General features: G+C 42.5%; 1 protein-coding gene across 10 annotated transcripts in view; it reads left to right on the forward strand.

Moving 5' to 3' along the window:
- LDB2 (LIM domain binding 2) overlaps positions 1-16,476 on the forward strand; it is a 346,005-nt gene that overhangs the window by 277,708 nt on the left and 51,821 nt on the right. For all 10 annotated transcript variants that reach the window (XM_033106569.1, XM_033106564.1, XM_033106560.1 and 7 more), the window contains exons 4-5: positions 4,630-4,752; positions 7,641-7,724. In XM_033106569.1, coding sequence (XP_032962460.1) covers positions 4,630-4,752; positions 7,641-7,724 — 207 coding nt within the window. The remainder of the gene's footprint in view (positions 1-4,629; positions 4,753-7,640; positions 7,725-16,476) is intronic.

Raw genomic sequence — 16,476 nt, forward strand, 5'->3', positions numbered from 1 at the left:
AACAGTATCGCATTGTTCTAATTTAGACTATCAATAAACTCTAATTCCCCAAATAGCGTTTGACCCAGTGCTTCTGAGTTGCTTTTATGAAAATTTGGTCAACTGGTGAATCAAAAATCAGCTGCAGTCCTAATCAACAGTAATATTTAATATTCCTCAGAGTATAGTGCACATTTTGCAATTTCCTGATCCTAGGCACATTATAGATTATGGATAAATATGTAATTAGAGTTTTAAAACACACATTATGAAGGCTTTCTTTTCTGTATTCAATTTCAAATCAAATCGAAAACAAGGCTTAATAATCAGAGAAGCAATCACCAAGGTTTTCAGAATCAAAGACCCTTGAATTGTATTTGAGGGTGCAAATACTGGCCGATGTTGAGAGGAGCCCTCTCTGAGGTACGTGTTGGGTTACTCTTAGGTTTGACAAACTAGAACAATGATTATAGCCATTAATGGACACCTTTGTCAGTTCTATAAATGTAGGCTTATTTTTTTCCTGGTCTCCATTATTTATTATGAAATGACTTACCACCATAGAAAAGTGCCATAGAAGTGCACCAGTGAGCTTCCTATATGAATACTCATTCGTGTCTTTGACAGTTTTGTCATTCTACCTTAGCCTGTATACCACATTATACTCTGGGCTTTCAACATTTAAATTCTTACCCTGACTGTAACCAAATCATTATGATATCAATGATCATATTACATATGTATATACATATATATGTATATATACACACACACATATATATGCATATATATTTACACATACAGTATCTGTAAGTAAAATACAATGAGTTTTATGCAACTGTTAATCTAAAAGCACAATTCCATGCTTTCTGGTTGGTGAACCTGTAGAGATTTGGGGAGAGTGATGTGCTCAGAGAGGGCATGGAAGCTTCTTACTTCTCCCCACATAGTTTGCTCTATGCATCCCTTCCCTCTGGCTGTTGCTGAATTGTATCCTTTTATAATAAGCTAGTAGTATAGTAACTAAAATAAATATAAAAATATAATAATAATAATAGCATTATTCTGTGCATACTGGTCCAGGTATAAAGATCAAGATAATTAAATGCACAATCTCACCTAAAAAGCAGATTTTATTTCATAAAAGCTATATGAGAACTGTATTATCCATGTAACTGCATGGTCAATATTGCTTCACAATTAGTCAAAGAAAGAAAAGGGTTAAAAAGCTACCGGTTAGTTTGAGAAATGTCTTTTTGAGTTCTCTTGTCCCTGGCCTAGTCTCAAGCTAGCACGTGATCCGCTGAATGCCTGCCAGCCTCTTTCTTGTTGATCCTCCGGAGACCATCTGTGCTGGGGGCATTGATTAGAGTGTGTCTGCTGGGATTACATCTTTTCTGTTGCCATGCCAACTAATCAGCTGATTTTGGTTACCACAGAAACAAAATGTCAGAGCTCACAGTACGGTAACATGAATTCAGCACAACAGAAAATGTTTTCTTAATTGGAGACCCTTTTGATTTTGGATTCCAAGTGAAAGGCAGCTTTAAAAAAAGGTGGGGGGGGCGACTTTATAGATAAAAGCTACATTAATTGTATTGATGAAGAGGAATGTGCAGAATTTTTCTGAAAAGAGAAAAAATTAATTCCTCTTTATAAGCTATGCCCACATTTTACCATTTCCAAACCAAGTATATATATATATACATTTCTTAAGTGCCTCTATTCTATCTGCTGATAGTTACATATAAAATAAATCACAAAGCTTCAATTTCCTTTAACTTCCAAGATGGGCACAGGGGGCGGAGAGGCTTCATGGGGTTTCGGAGGAGGCTGTGGGTCTAACTACTTGAGGAAAACCAACAGTGACCAAATTCTCTTCTATCCTTTCATTTGAGGAGTCATTTAATTTTTTTTTTTTTTTTTTTTTTAAATAAAACACCCAACACAGTCAACTCAGAGTTAATGCTAAGGCTTGTGCTCTTGCACACGACATACCCTGGATAAAGCTGATTCCTTGGTTTGGGCTGAGAAAGGAGGACCCCAAGGCTTATTGCAATTTTCCCTTTCATCACCCTATAACACTTTGACTGCAGGAAGGGTCCTCACAGTAAACAAAGGGACACAATTTAAACTTGACCTTACAGATGCTCCGAATGAGTAATTCATCAGAAGGACCACCTCCATGATGAAATTCTTTTCCAGTAAAAGTACACCAGAACTTCCATCTGCCCTGGGTTTGTGGTTCATAAAACACAAAACAAATAGACTAGATAATAAAAAAAAAAAAGCATGATGTTTAACAGGGCTAATATTTGTTTAAACATCCAATAATCCTTTCTCTTTAAAAACAAACAAACAAACAAAAAAACAAACAAACAAAAAAAAAACGCGTTATAGCATCCAAATATCCCTGTCCTGTATTGTCAAGACATTTCACTGTCACTGGCTGGCTGTAGTTACCTCCCCTTTGTGAAAGGCTTCACTACGTGTGACTTCTATCGTGCTAGCACCCCAGGGGGAATTGTGTGGCTTAATCTCTATGCAAGTCTTTTGAAAACCTTGGTAAATTATTTCCAATTCTGAGACGCTCTAGAGGAGTGGATTGGGGACACTAAAGTCTTCCCCCACTTCAGTGTGCTCAACTTCATGGCTAAGTTCATAAATGAGGCTCTGAAGGCCACTCAGTTAAGGAGTTTGGGGAGCCAGGTGTCCAAATGCCCAAAATTGCCCGCAGATTCTGCTAATTGGATTTGAGTTAGAGGGGTTCATCCAGATTGTCAATAATGATTTTACAGTACTTTGGAGACCTTCGATAAAGTGAAAATGGCAGACATCAATAGCATCTTTCTTAAGTAACACCCTATCAGAACATGTTACTAGTTCTTCTGTACTGGTATTTGTGGCTTACTTAAAGAAAATACTATCGTAAATTAGAGTGACTAGAAAGCACCTAACCCAGTGCCTAGGACATAGTTGGAAATGGTAGCCAGTAAATGGTAGCCTTTGCTATTAAATTCCCAAAGAGGGAAATGAGTATTAATATTTCTTAAAAGGTTAATATGAATTGCTAATTATCTCCATAGACTGGAGTTTTAGAAATGACCACATCCTCTGTTGAGTTCATTGTTAATTAAATATTGTGTAGTGCAGTGATTTCCAAAGTTTCGTGTGTTTGGTTTTAGCATAAGAAATCTTTCTCCAAAAACGCTTGGTCAGAAGCCCAGTATGTTAAAACAGATGAAACTGAAGCTGATCTGGTTGAATCTAGAAAATGAGAGGGGATCTCAGAGTCCAGGTGGAGGCCAAGCTCTTCCCAGCAGAGCCCAGAGATACCTCCCCTGCACCCCAGGGTCTCAGCACCAGTGGTCTAGGGTTCTGTGTTGCACAGATGCATTTTTTTTTAATCTTTAGAGCTACCATTTACTATCAACCTACTGCGTGCCAGGTGCAGTACTAGGCAATCTACATAAACAATTTGCTGTAATGTATTTTCCCAACAGCCCTACCTAAGGGTATTATTAGCCTCATTTTACAGATGAGGCAACTGGAACTTAGGGAATTTATTTGATTTTCCACACAGTTCCAAAATGAGTGAAAAGTTGACTGAGGATTCGAATCTAGTACTTTCTGTTGCGGAAACCTCTGTCCGCTATTTTGTGCTGCTTCTCCAAGGCCGGTATGGGCTGAATCACGAGTTGTAATGATTGAAACTGGACTAAGGTGCCACCACCTCGGCCTGTCTTACAGTTGAAATAGGCTCACTGGTGTGCGATTGCCTAGTACTTTCCTCCATTTCAAAGTCATTAACAGTGAAAAGAAAGGTAAATAAAATAGGAACTACATGCTACAAATGATCTGAATATCAAAAGAAGGTAAAAAGCTACCCTATCATGGATCATTCCATCAAGGAAGGGAGCCTCGGAAGTTCCTTTTTTTAAGTTAATAATAATATATGCTTTCCTTACAAAGATAAACTTGCCCTCTCCCCAAAAGCTGGCCCTTCAAGCAAGCAGAATTTGTCATTGCTGGTATGATATGATTCAAGGAATATACTCAAAACATGCCTGTGCTTTCCACATGTCAGTAACTGACACCTCACTGCCTTGGGTTAAGCATTGCCCCCTGGAATTTCTCTTTGGAAATGAGAACCTCTGGTTGGATAACTGTAGTATCTCACACTTCAGCATGAGTAATTGTGTTAGGTACTTTATTCCAGAGTAGGATTAACCAAAATTTAAACAAGAGCTCAAGCTCCTATGGTAGAAAGATGATGAAAGTGGGGGGGGAAAAGTTGGTGAGAAGATACCATTTTATAGGGTACATAGTGTGTGCAGGCGTATTTAACATAATATCACAGTAAGCTGGGCTTTGTGTCCATATTTACAAGTGAAGAAATGGAGGCTCACAGAGTTTCACTCATAACTAGTAGCTCGTGACTAGTAAGCAGCTGGCTGTCTTTTGAACCCACTCAGTCTAGAGCGTGTACTTGTCTCAGAATGCCATGGATAAGCCACTCGTGTCCCAGTTTGTCAAGATGCACAGCCATCTTAGTCGGGGAGTAGCTGACGTGTGAATTACAAAACATGCTGTGTTTTGTAAGCACATAACAAGCACATAACAAATGAGTGTGTTCTTTGTTGCTTCTAGGTGTGTACAGAAGGCAGACTGATCTTGGAGTTCACCTTTGATGATCTTATGAGAATAAAAACATGGCACTTTACCATTAGACAATACAGAGAATTAGTCCCAAGAAGCATTCTAGCCATGCATGTAAGTAATTCCTTTTCTATCTCACTTTCTTTCCTATTATCCCGTCATTTCACTCAAGGAGGAAAAGTACAGTTTTTCTCTGAAAGAACTCCAGTAGTCTCCACAATTTACATAATTAACTCTAAATTTTGCCTTTTTCCCTCAATCATTTTAATCCAGGCCCTTTTCCCCCTTCTCTGTTTCTGAGTGTGGTGAATTGTGAGAATTTTCCCCCCTTTGGATACTTTATTATTTTAAACTCTAAATTGAGGTTATCTCAATAAACAGTTTGTACTTTTCTTAAATTCCATTCAGTCATTATCCAGTACTGCTCTGCCTGGGCTAATAAACCTGTTATTTATAACGGGAGAGAAATAAAACAAGAAGCAAGAAAAACAGTTTCCAGTTTTGATTAGAACCATCTGAGGAGACTTGGGGCACACGGACCTCAGATCTGTGTCAGGAGTTGGCCTTTCTAGCCAGTGTTGGAATGAATTGGAGTATTTGGGGTTCTCTTGGTTTCCGTTGGACATAAATCACACCAGATTTATTGAACACCAACTAGGTGCAAGGGTGGATTCGATGCCAATCTAGAGACTTGACAGGAACTACTCAAGTACAGTCCCTTAAGAAGTCCCTCCCCTTCATGCATGATATGGCAGTTTCCATGGAAAAGCTTCGGAGCAAAATCAGACTTAATGACCCTGATTTTTAAGACCCAATATAATCAAAAGGGCATAAAATAACAGTAGCTGGCATTGATTGGGTGTTTGCTACATGGGCCCTCGTGCTAAACGTTTCATACACATTATAATTAATCCCCATAGAAACTCAGAAAGGTGTGTTATCATCATTCCTATTTTAGAAGTGAGACAACTGAGGCTCAGAGGAGTTCAATAAGTTGCTCAATGTTTTCAGCCTAAAAGTGGCAAAATCAAGATTTTAGCTCAGCTGGTTCTGACTCTAAAACCCAGGCTGAGAAGCCAGTTATCGCCCAACTGTCCGACTCTGGCTGTCACCCCAGGCATTTGTCCTCACCCCTCTCCCGCCCACTGGTTAACCCAATCTCTGCCCTTGTGCTTTCTTCTCTGGCACCCCCATCTGCTCTTCCATTCTTTCTGCCTCTCCTTGCCCGAAGTCCCTCTCAATTTTCAAAGCCCAGTTCACATCCTCCACTCTCCTTGAAACAGTTTGAGGTAGCCACTCTTATTATTCTCCAAATAGACTGAGAGGCAGCAGATAGTGGGCAGGAGTCTGGGACCTGGAGTGAGACCGTAGAGGTTTGTGTCCCTGCTCCTGTGTGACCTTGGGCACGTGACGTAAGATCTCTGGGCTTCCGGGCCCTCATCTATAAAATTGGTACAGTGATGGAGCCTGCCTCGCAGGATTGGTTTGATGATTAAGACTTAATGCATCTAAAGAACATAGACGAGGACCTGGTCCATAGTAGGTCCTCGGCAAGTACTGGCCATTGTCTTAAAGCAACACCAGCAACAACATATTTCCATTCATCTATTATTATCCTGTCAACTGACTATGATGTAAGCACCTTGAGACCATGTACGACTATTTGATGCATCTCCATAGAACCAGCTCTTCCTGGCACGGGGGAGGCTCAATAAATCCTGGCTGCATGTCCAGAGAGACCCCCTTTCAAGAAACTGACATGCAAAGTGACATGCTCTGACTGTTTTCTCCTACATTTTGTTTTTTTATTTTATGCACAGAGACAATTGGTTGTTTCACTGTGAAGAAATTCTTCAGAAAAGAATAAATTAAAGTGCTAGTATAACCTAGATAGTCTCATGAATGCAGACATGGAGATAAAGGAATATTTGCTTAAGTCTCCCCCTGGTTAGCACCAATTTGCTCATACCAATTGAGAAAGAAGACATCCTAAAATAGAATCCGGATAAAATTTTTACTTTTCTTTCTGGCCAAACAGAATATTTGAGGTGACCCATGGAACCTTCCATCTCTCTTTTAAATGTGGCTGATATTTTGGAAAATGTAGTGCTTACCCTTATAGTCTTTCAGGATGAAAATTGTTGAGGATATCGATTTGTAGCCTCAATTTAATGGGGAGGAAAGTTAGAATTCTTAAATATAAATATAGATTTTTTTATACATATGTATTATATATATGTATATAAAATACACACACACACACACACACACACACACACACACACACACACGGTGCCAAAAAAAGTATACACATTTTAAGCAATGAAAAAACTATTAAAATTGCAATACTCAATATATACCAATAACAAAAGATGAATACAAGTCACGTTTGACTTCTGCAATTACAAGAGGTGCTCAAAGTGGTTGCCATCAGCATCCAGACACTTCTGATTATGACGAACTACTGCTTGAGCAACGTTGACCAAAGTGTCCACTTGTATACATTTTATTGGCACCCCCAGTAGGTATTATATTTTATGGCAGTTGCAATGTTTTCAAATATAGCCCTAGACTCTGCGCTGTTAAAACAACACTATCACAACAGGAAACGAGGGCCCATCCTAAAGCACGTCTTCCCAAATGCAGAGGCCATGACCTCTGATGAGTGCCAGGGACCTAGGGGAGTCCTGACTTGACGACCGTCCTCTTGAAGAAACAGCCCTCTCACGGAGCAAGTCCAATCGTTTCTCCCAAGACCTGAAAGCACATCTGACTTGCTGGGTTCTCCCCAGCCAGGGGCCTGGCACCACGGATCCTCAAGTGTCCTTGAGTGTTCTATGCAAGTGTCTTCAAATGTAAATTAACTTATCCCCAGCAACCTGCCCTCGGAGAAAAAGCAACACTGAGGAGATTGCATTTCTTGGCAACTGTAGCACAGCCTGAGACTTTCTCAAGATCATCTTGCAAGGCTCAAATATGTGATTCTTTTTTTTCCTGTTTAGGCACAAGATCCTCAGGTCCTGGATCAGCTGTCGAAAAACATCACCAGGATGGGGCTGACAAATTTCACTCTCAACTACCTCAGGGTAAGAGCGATCTGATGGTTATATTTCCGGGTGAGTTTGAAAAGTACGTTAGAGGTTTATATGTATCGTGAACAAAGGAGTTAAAATGAGGTGATATAGCACAATATGTATGTCTTGTACATGGTGTGTGTGTGTGCGTGTGTGTGTGTGTGTGTGTGTGGTGTCAACAGAGGAAGGGGTTTAACTCATAAGCATCAAACTTAGATTTTCTCAGGATTGAGCTTCCTCTCTACATTTGTATCACTCTTGGAAGTAATTCTTCAAAGGCTAGCAATGTCTGTCTCATAAAATACTTTGGTACTGTGTCCGTCTGCTTGTCTCAAGTCTCTAATGTGCTGTTGTCCAGTTCATGGCCTCTGCGTCTCCACCCAGCAACCGGTCACCATGAGGAGACGCAGCATGCCCTCCTGAGAGAGTCCCTGAAGAAATCCAAACCAGTGTGATAACACAGACATGTATTTCTAAGGCTTCTTAGGGATTCTCTGTGTAACATGTGACAGATTTCTTGGCTGGGATATAGAGTCAGTTTTTATTTTTAAAAATTAAGTGTTAGGCAGAATTTTCTGCCTCTGTATTTGGTGTAATCGGGTCGCATACATCATACCGGTTAGTGTGGAATTGCAGTCGTCATGGTGCTGGTAGAAGATATGGTTTCCCACATATAAAGCAAGCATTGTCCTCCAGAATCAACCAGAAGGCAATCGTCACAGCCCACATTTCTTTGCCTCTGATTTGCTGAGTTCCCGTCTTGTCACTGTGTACAGTTCTCTTCTCCAGGACCCTCACCTCATCCTAAAGTTGATGCTATCTTTTCTTTATCCTGAAGGGCTGGGCAGGTTAGTGAATTTTGTTTTGTGTTCACACTCCTCTGTGTAGAGTTATTTTTGCATATATTAAAATGCTAAAATCTTTGGCCGGCTTTCTCTTCTGTGAATTAGGAATGATTTGGAGAAAGCCTTCTCAGTCATGTATTCATTGCAAAGTGCCGGTCACTAGGCTATGTGCTAAAGATTCAAAAGTCATAGTACCCGCCATCAAGAAACTCGCTCCCATGAGGGTCAGACCTACAAAGAGAGAATATTACATACAAAATGATAAATACCGTGATAGAAGTTTCCAGAGGGAATTACAGAGACATCGCAGAAGAAACAGTCACAGAAGCCTTCACGGAGCAGATGATGCCTGAATTCAGTGTGAAAGAATGAATAAAGGAAAACCAGAGGAAGGAGACAGGAAGGCCATTTCTATCAGAGAGAAAAGAAGGAGCACGGATTGGGGCTGGAATTCCAAGCAGTTTGAGTCTGCCCGGGCATGAAGTGAGGAGCCAGGACAGGCGGGAGAAACAGTTAGCTGGGATCCAGGTTTTGGAGCAACTGGCTGGCTTGGCCGCTGGGCTAGGAGCTTCTGAAAAGGTGAACAGGAGGGAGGCAGGGCCCCCCCTCCTGGCTAGAGGGAGAAGAGACCTTTTCTGTCCAGCCCAGAGGCTCCAGAGCCAAATCCAAGCATGACAAAAGTCAGAGTCACCTTCGCAAGCACCACCTTACCCCAACACCCCACCATTTTGACAGACCCAAACCAGGTTGTTCTCCACTCAACAGCCCCCTGGTCCCTGCTCAGAGGGGAACAAGAGTCTGCCCAGGAGGGTGGGTCAACAGGCACATGCTCCAAGCTAGGGTAGCTGGGGCTGTGTTCCCCCAAATCTCTGGGCTCTGCATTCACACCTGGCCCTGCTCAACACTGTTGGGCATTTCATCTTGTCAGGGACCCCGAGAGGTTTACTTTAAACCATCTGAAGATGCCTCTCAGGCAGATAAAGAAGTTCTACACTGTGTGTCCTTAGCTGACCCCATGGAGCGAGCTGGGACTTTGGAGTCTTGCCCTAGACTTAGCTGCTAACTTTCTAGTGAGATCTTGGGCAGAGTCTGTATTACATTTTTTTAAGCTGCATTTAACACAGATTATTAAATGCCAAATTTCCTCTTATTGTCATCCGTAAAATGGTGACCTTCAGCCCGCGGCCACAAGGCCCACCTGCCGAGGTCCTGCCGTTCTCTGACTCCAGCCCGCGAAGACTGAGGAGCCCAGACCTGCAAGGGCTGACAGGAGCACCATCACCTCCCCCGAGGGTGACAGAATCCATTCACGGGTTTCAAAGACCCCCACTTAATGTAGCGCTCGCTGCACACTGTGCCACGCTAGATGTCCTGACTTCACCAGTCTTGACAATGGCCCAGGTGCACTAGCATCGTCCCCGTAAGAGAGCCGGGACCAGAGCAGGTGCGTAATTGAACTCATTCTCCCAGCTTCCCACCACCAAGTTGCAGGACTGAGACTTGAACTCGGGCATCTGGCTCTAGAATCCAGGTGCTTCATGGCAAAACGCTGTTGCCTTGCTAGTAAGAGTGTAGAGTTGTGATACTAAGAGGAATTGGATCACGTCTTTCTTGCCTCGTTGGGGGAGTCAGCATCTATCAGAGGGTCCTTAATCCCGTTGCCAAAATCAGCTCTTTGTAGTGTTTAGCATGACGATTAAGTGTGACAATTCATGAAAAGGGTTTAGCACAGGGCCTGGGGACAGGAAATGCCCAGTTAGTAGTCCCTGTCATATTTTATTGAGCACCTACTATGTGCCTGTCATTGTTCTTTGTACTGGAACCACTTAGAGCAGCGCAGCATCTGGCTCTCTCCTCTCATTTTGGGTCCACCTGATACTACTTTATTTCCCCAGTTCATGCATCCTGGATGAGCAGCTGTGTGCCTTTCCTGCCTCCATTCCTTCCTTTGTTCACTCACTCAATCAGTAATTTATCTATTGATTGCTTCCTGGTCTAGCCTCCTTCCTAAGGTGGCACTTGTGGGCTGGTGGGTGAGGCCAGTGGGGTGCAGTCAGTTCCAGGATGGTGTGCTGACTCGGGGGATATGCGACGGGAGGCTCCTTGGGTCTCAGGACAGAAGCCTCCCAACAGCTCCTCAGAGCAGCCGTGGGCCACTTGGCAGGTCATAGCTGAGCAGAACCTCAAACTCAGTGCTCAAAACCAGTGCACACGGGCTTCCATAATGAGACCTGGCCTGGTTAGAAGTCGCTAAGAATGACAAACGAAGGTTATTTCTTCAAGGTAGACCCAGGATGTAAGCTTTCCCTAGTCTTCGTATCCTCTAATATTTGTTAAGACATCTGGGCCATCACAAAATGCATTTATTTATAAAATAGCTTTAAAAGCTGGGGCTCCCCCAGCCTTCTGTGGAACTGGCATTTGCTGGAAGCCGTAGAAAGTCATCTGAAGTAGTGTTTAAATAGAATTAATAAGGAATTTCGATAACCTCGTCCATATTAGAAAAAGAGGTCAGGCAGGTATGTTGGCAAATACTTTCCCAAGACCTTCTAAATCAGTCACAGAATTTTAAAAATCAATGGCCCTGCTTTGGAAAGGAGGGATGGAGAGTTTAAATGCTCTAGACTCCTGAAGTTTCAACATGCTTGTGTCTTTCATGCAGCGAAATTAAGTAGCCCCAAAAGTAAGCGATTACAGCCATCTCGCTTCTCCCAAGCAAGTTCATTTACTCCCATGATTCCAAGTCATTGTCACAGAGGGCTGCAGTCGGGGAATATGCAGAGCTGACATGGGTGGCTCTTGTCCCTGGAGGAAGGAGCGGGTGAAGCACAGTGGCTCAGCTTGGCGCTTGTGAATGTGGAGGGTGGCACTACACCCAGATGCCGGCCCGGCAGCACTCTGGAGGGGACTGGTGACCTGATGCTTTTGAAGCCACAACAGAACAGCTGTTGTCATTTGATTTGAGTTGTCACATTGCCTGGTGACGCTTCCCATGGCCTCCCAGCATAACCAGGCTGGAGGTGCGCTGTGCTGAGAGGTGTGAGGGTGGCTGACTGGCTGGTCCCCGTGGAGCGCCTGCTGGAGGTGGCAGAGTGGGGATGGTGCTCTGATGAGGTGCAGTCACACTTCCTCTGGGGGCCGCCTCCTTGACCTCTGGGAGGCCGGAGTGTCTTTGGGGTAGTTACCTGACTGGGGCAGGGAACAAACTTGCAGAATGAGGAAATCACTGCTTCCTGGCTGCTAGGCCTTTCCAGAAACTGGATGGTACATTTCACAAACTGTGTCCACCATCTCCTGGGGAAGGAAGCTGTGAGGGGGATGGCGCACCTCACTCAATGCATTTTGGTGAGGGAACTAGAGACCTAGAATGGGGAGAAGGAGCTAAGCTAGGAATATAGGAATTGTTCTTTGCCACATTTTTTTGGAAAACAACAAGTCCTGCTATCCCTGCAGCATTTTATACAAGGATCCAGTCCGGCATCCACAGTAAGCGGGTGCAGTGTGATCGACACTGAGACATCTAGTCAGTGAGACCTGCCTCTGGAGCCTTGTCAGTTCCCGTCACACCCGCTTTCCCCATTTACTCATCGATCATTCCACAAGCATGTGTCAGTCACCTTCTCAGCCTCTCCCCACATCTCTTCTCTATCACACATGTCACCCTGCCACCCCATAAACCCCCTGCCTGCCATTCGTGGAATCTGTCACTGCCTGGAACACTGTTTCTACCCTTCTCTTCCCATCCAGTTTTCCCAGGCTACTTCCTTCCCATCCTTCAGGACTCATTCTACTTCCTTCCCATCCTTCAGGACTCATTCGTCCATCACTTCCTCTGAGACTCTCTCTCTGACTCTCAGCTGGGGCAGCTCCCTTCCCAGAACTCCTAGTTTCATGCTTAGCTCTTGGTGGGTCCTGTGTAAGAATTCTCACTCCACTTGTGTGTATCCTTCACTAGACTCAGAGCAGCCTAAAGACAGATCGATATATCTTGTATTTCTAGAGCCTCACAAGGTCTAGATCACAATAAGCACTGGGAAATGACTCTTGAGTGAATGGTTGGTGGATAGAAGTTTGGTAACTGAAGACTAGATTTTGAATGACACCAAAAAACAAAACAACAAAACACAGTAGAAGTACAAATTTCTTCATCGGTGATTATTTTTGTCTGTTTTCTTTGGCCAGATTTTCTTGATGCTGGGGTAGCTAAACATTTTTTAAGCGTTATGTTTAATGTGACTTTAAAACATCTTGTCCTGCGTCCGAGCCACAAGACATTTTCTTTGTCATGCTTCCTCTTACTCTTTATCCACGCATATGCATATTACCTGCATAAATGTAATCAGTATACATATGAGTTCTGAATGCTGTTTGGTAAACAGTTTTGCATGTTTCTACACAGTCATCCTATTAACCACTTATAATAGCTACAGATATTCCAGTGTGGTGCTATGACGGTGTTTATTGAATCATTTCTCTAAATGCCGAGCACTGAAGTCAAGTTCAAGTTGCTGCTGTCATTACACAATACCATTCTTCTAAACACCTTTGCCATGTCCTGCTCTAAGCCGTGTTCTCTGCAAGCAGAAGGCTGAGCTATGAAGGTCATGTGGTGAGAAAAATCAGTGTGGTATGGATTCAAAGAAATGTGGGTTCAAATCCTAACCTCCTTACTACGTATAATGGCCTTGAGTAAGTTGTTTACTTTCTCTGAACCTCACTTTCCTTATCTGAAAATTGGAACGAATAATGTTCCACAGGTTGGCGTGATTTACAGGAATAGACGAGTGAGAATTTATAAGAGTCTGGAACACAGGAGGAGCATACTAAATACTAGTCTTCTCCTGTGCTGTCTGAGAGCAGATCAGGCTTCAACGTTCACTTTTGCTACTTACTCCTTATATGATATTGATCAACTGCCTCAATTTCTTGCAGCCCCAGTTTTCTCATGTGTGAGTGATTATGTACGTTGTGAGTCATACATAGTAAGTGCATCACAGGTGAAGGTTAAAATGATAATGCATGTGAAGAGCACATTTAACTCTAAATTACAACACCAGGAAGCCGGTAAGTCTCATCTCATTTATCATCTCCTATACATCCATTGGTCATGGCCTTGAATTCGTTGCTGAGATGCTAAAGCCATATGATAGATCAGGAAAAAAGACAGAGACGTGAATGATTAATGACACCTGCCAAGTTGGGTAACAGGACGGAGTCTGGGGCACGTGCCATATATTTGGCATCCCCTTCCCAATACAAATTTTATTATAAATGTTGAATCATTATCACTGGGTGTTTCAATGTTATCTATAAGCTTTTTGTTGTTGTTATTTGTTAAATAAGTCTAACTCTTTAAATAAGCAGTATAATCTTCTGGGCCTGAAAGCATTTAGGTCTCACAGTAATGTTTTTTTGAGTCTGTACCTTTAATTTCCCAAGTGAATGAAGATTTTTGTTGTTGCGATTGTTACACTTTAAAGAACATTGGTCTCTGTATGTGGCTTCCACTGATAGCAGAGTATAGTCCAATGCCTCCAAGCATTGGGCAATTAGCTTTGGACAATGACTCCCAACAGAATGACATAACGTGGCCTCTAGGAGAATGAATGTGGCTGGAGTCAATGTTTGGAATCCTGCCGAGCTGTTTTTGTTTCTTTATTTTTATAAGGCTTTGACTGCAAGTCAGGATATTTTCCTTGGTCTTATGCATGAGAAGGGATTACAGTGCAACCCCTTTTCCCACCTAAATGCAAAGCCTGAGAATGAAACAGGAATCCCTGCTCAGAGATTGAGACGACCCATAGTGATTGGCGGTCAGAATGGGCTGGGATCTGGGCAGACCTTTCACCGTTCACTCATCCAGACACATCAGCAACAAACACTTATTAAGCGCTGTGGTTGGGGAAGCAGGAACCATACCAGGAAATCTCCTGTGTACTTTATAGACCTTCAAAAGGCTCACAGCCCAACGTGTGCTATTCAAGGTATCATCTGTGGGTCACTGCAGGTTTGCAAAGTATTTGTTGCTAGTTTATGATGAGATAAGTCCAGAAAATAGGAGTAAGAACTTTAAAACTTTGATAGCAATGCGATATTGCCAGGGCATTCAGCTTCATCCAAGTTCATCCTGTGGACTCATCCTACTGGTCAGGATACAGAGAAGTTCATGTGTTATCAAACCCTCATGATGAGTGGTCACTAGTCAAAGGCTGGAGGGGCACATGTCACAGAGAGTTTTATGAGCACTGCATAGAGCACTGTGACACAAATCTGGTTCGGAGATAAGCTCCAATGTATCTAAGGATCACGGGGGATCATAGTTATCGTCGTCATACTATTAGGTATTGAAGACATTCTATATAATCTCAATAAAAGGATGAGATAGGTATTATCACTCCCATTTGACAGATAAAAATTTGTCAATGCCTACGGTCACAAAGCTAGTCCAGAAAGCAGTGCTTTCCTTGGCTTATTTCGCAAGCCTGATACATACTCCACTGGTGGTGAGACTGGTTGCTTGGTGTGTGCCCACAGAGGAGAGATGGTGATTTAAAAGTGAGGGATTTGGCCTCTGAAACAAAGCTGTCACACCTCATTCTGACTTTTCCTCTCTTTCCCCTCCTCTTCAAAGAAAGGCTCCATCTGAGAGGAGGCAGGGAAAGGCCTTCCGAGCCATGGGAACACTCCACGCGCAGAATGATTAAGACTTGGAACACCCGAAGGGCACTTTTAATTGCATTTGGAGATAGAAAAGTAGTACATATGACTCCACGATAAGGGAATTAAAGCAGTGAACTCTTAAAGAAGTGAAATAACCATAACATACAGACATCCCAATGTCTAGAAAACTTACTTCTAACCTCAAGCCAGAGGGAATGGCTAGCAGAACATTTAAAGAGTGTGTGTGTGTGTGTGTGTGTGTGTGTGTGTGTGTGTGTGTGTGTGGTTGGTGCAAAAGTAATTGAGGTTTTTGCAATCATTTTTAACCTTTTAAATCACATTTACTTTTGCACCAACCTAACACACACACACACACACACACACACACACACACACACAGTATTTTAAATTTTAACAGAGCTGTCCTAACTGAAAACAATTTCACAGCCACAGATGCTTCTAACACTCTTGGCCTTAAAACTACAAATACGGCTTGGATTAAAGAAAGTAATTTCTCAGTCTCAGATACTAGAAAAAGAGAAAGAAATTGTTGTTTAACACGACGCTGAAAATCAGGGGAGACAGTAAAGTGGGAAATTGGCAGTCTGGAGGGAAAAAGAGCTGAGGGATTGCAAAGTTAAGTACAAGGTGGAGCCCAGAGTTCATCCTCCTGAGAAATAGCCTTCCTAATTATCTAGAATGGGGGGTGGTGAGTGGGAGGGCATCTATCAGGAAAATGCAGGGAAGGGAGCAAGGGGAGAGCTGTTTGAATTGAAGCGAATTGAATTTTAGATCGTAGGCAGGGAAGTATCCTGAAATATGAAGAGGAGCTAATAGGTTTCACTGCTTAGTTATGAGGTTCTAGATCTTTCTCTGTGTCTGGTCTCCGACTGTGCTCTGACTTTGCACCATTTTATTGCCCACAGAACACTCAGATTCTTTAAAGAGAGTGACTGTTAATTACGTTGTGTGGTCTCACAATCTGTTCTTAGAAGAGTCCAAGGACTATAGTTAAGTAAATAATAAACAATTATGTGAAGGCAGATGAGGTTAAAGTCTTGATCTATATAATGAGCTTGAAAATGGCTATAAATGTGTACTAAAATTAAGAGGAAAAACAAGTAAAATTAAAAATGTGCTCCATCTACCTCCCAAAGGAGAAGAAAGGACAGTGAACTGGTGTCATTCAGTGCCAATTATGGGCAAAAGACAAATGTGGTTTTATTTAATTCTCAGAACAAGTTTGGGAGCTAGGTGTT

The sequence above is a fragment of the Rhinolophus ferrumequinum genome, chromosome 5, assembly GCF_004115265.2.
Source record: "Rhinolophus ferrumequinum isolate MPI-CBG mRhiFer1 chromosome 5, mRhiFer1_v1.p, whole genome shotgun sequence".
NCBI classification, from domain to species: domain Eukaryota; kingdom Metazoa; phylum Chordata; class Mammalia; order Chiroptera; family Rhinolophidae; genus Rhinolophus; species Rhinolophus ferrumequinum.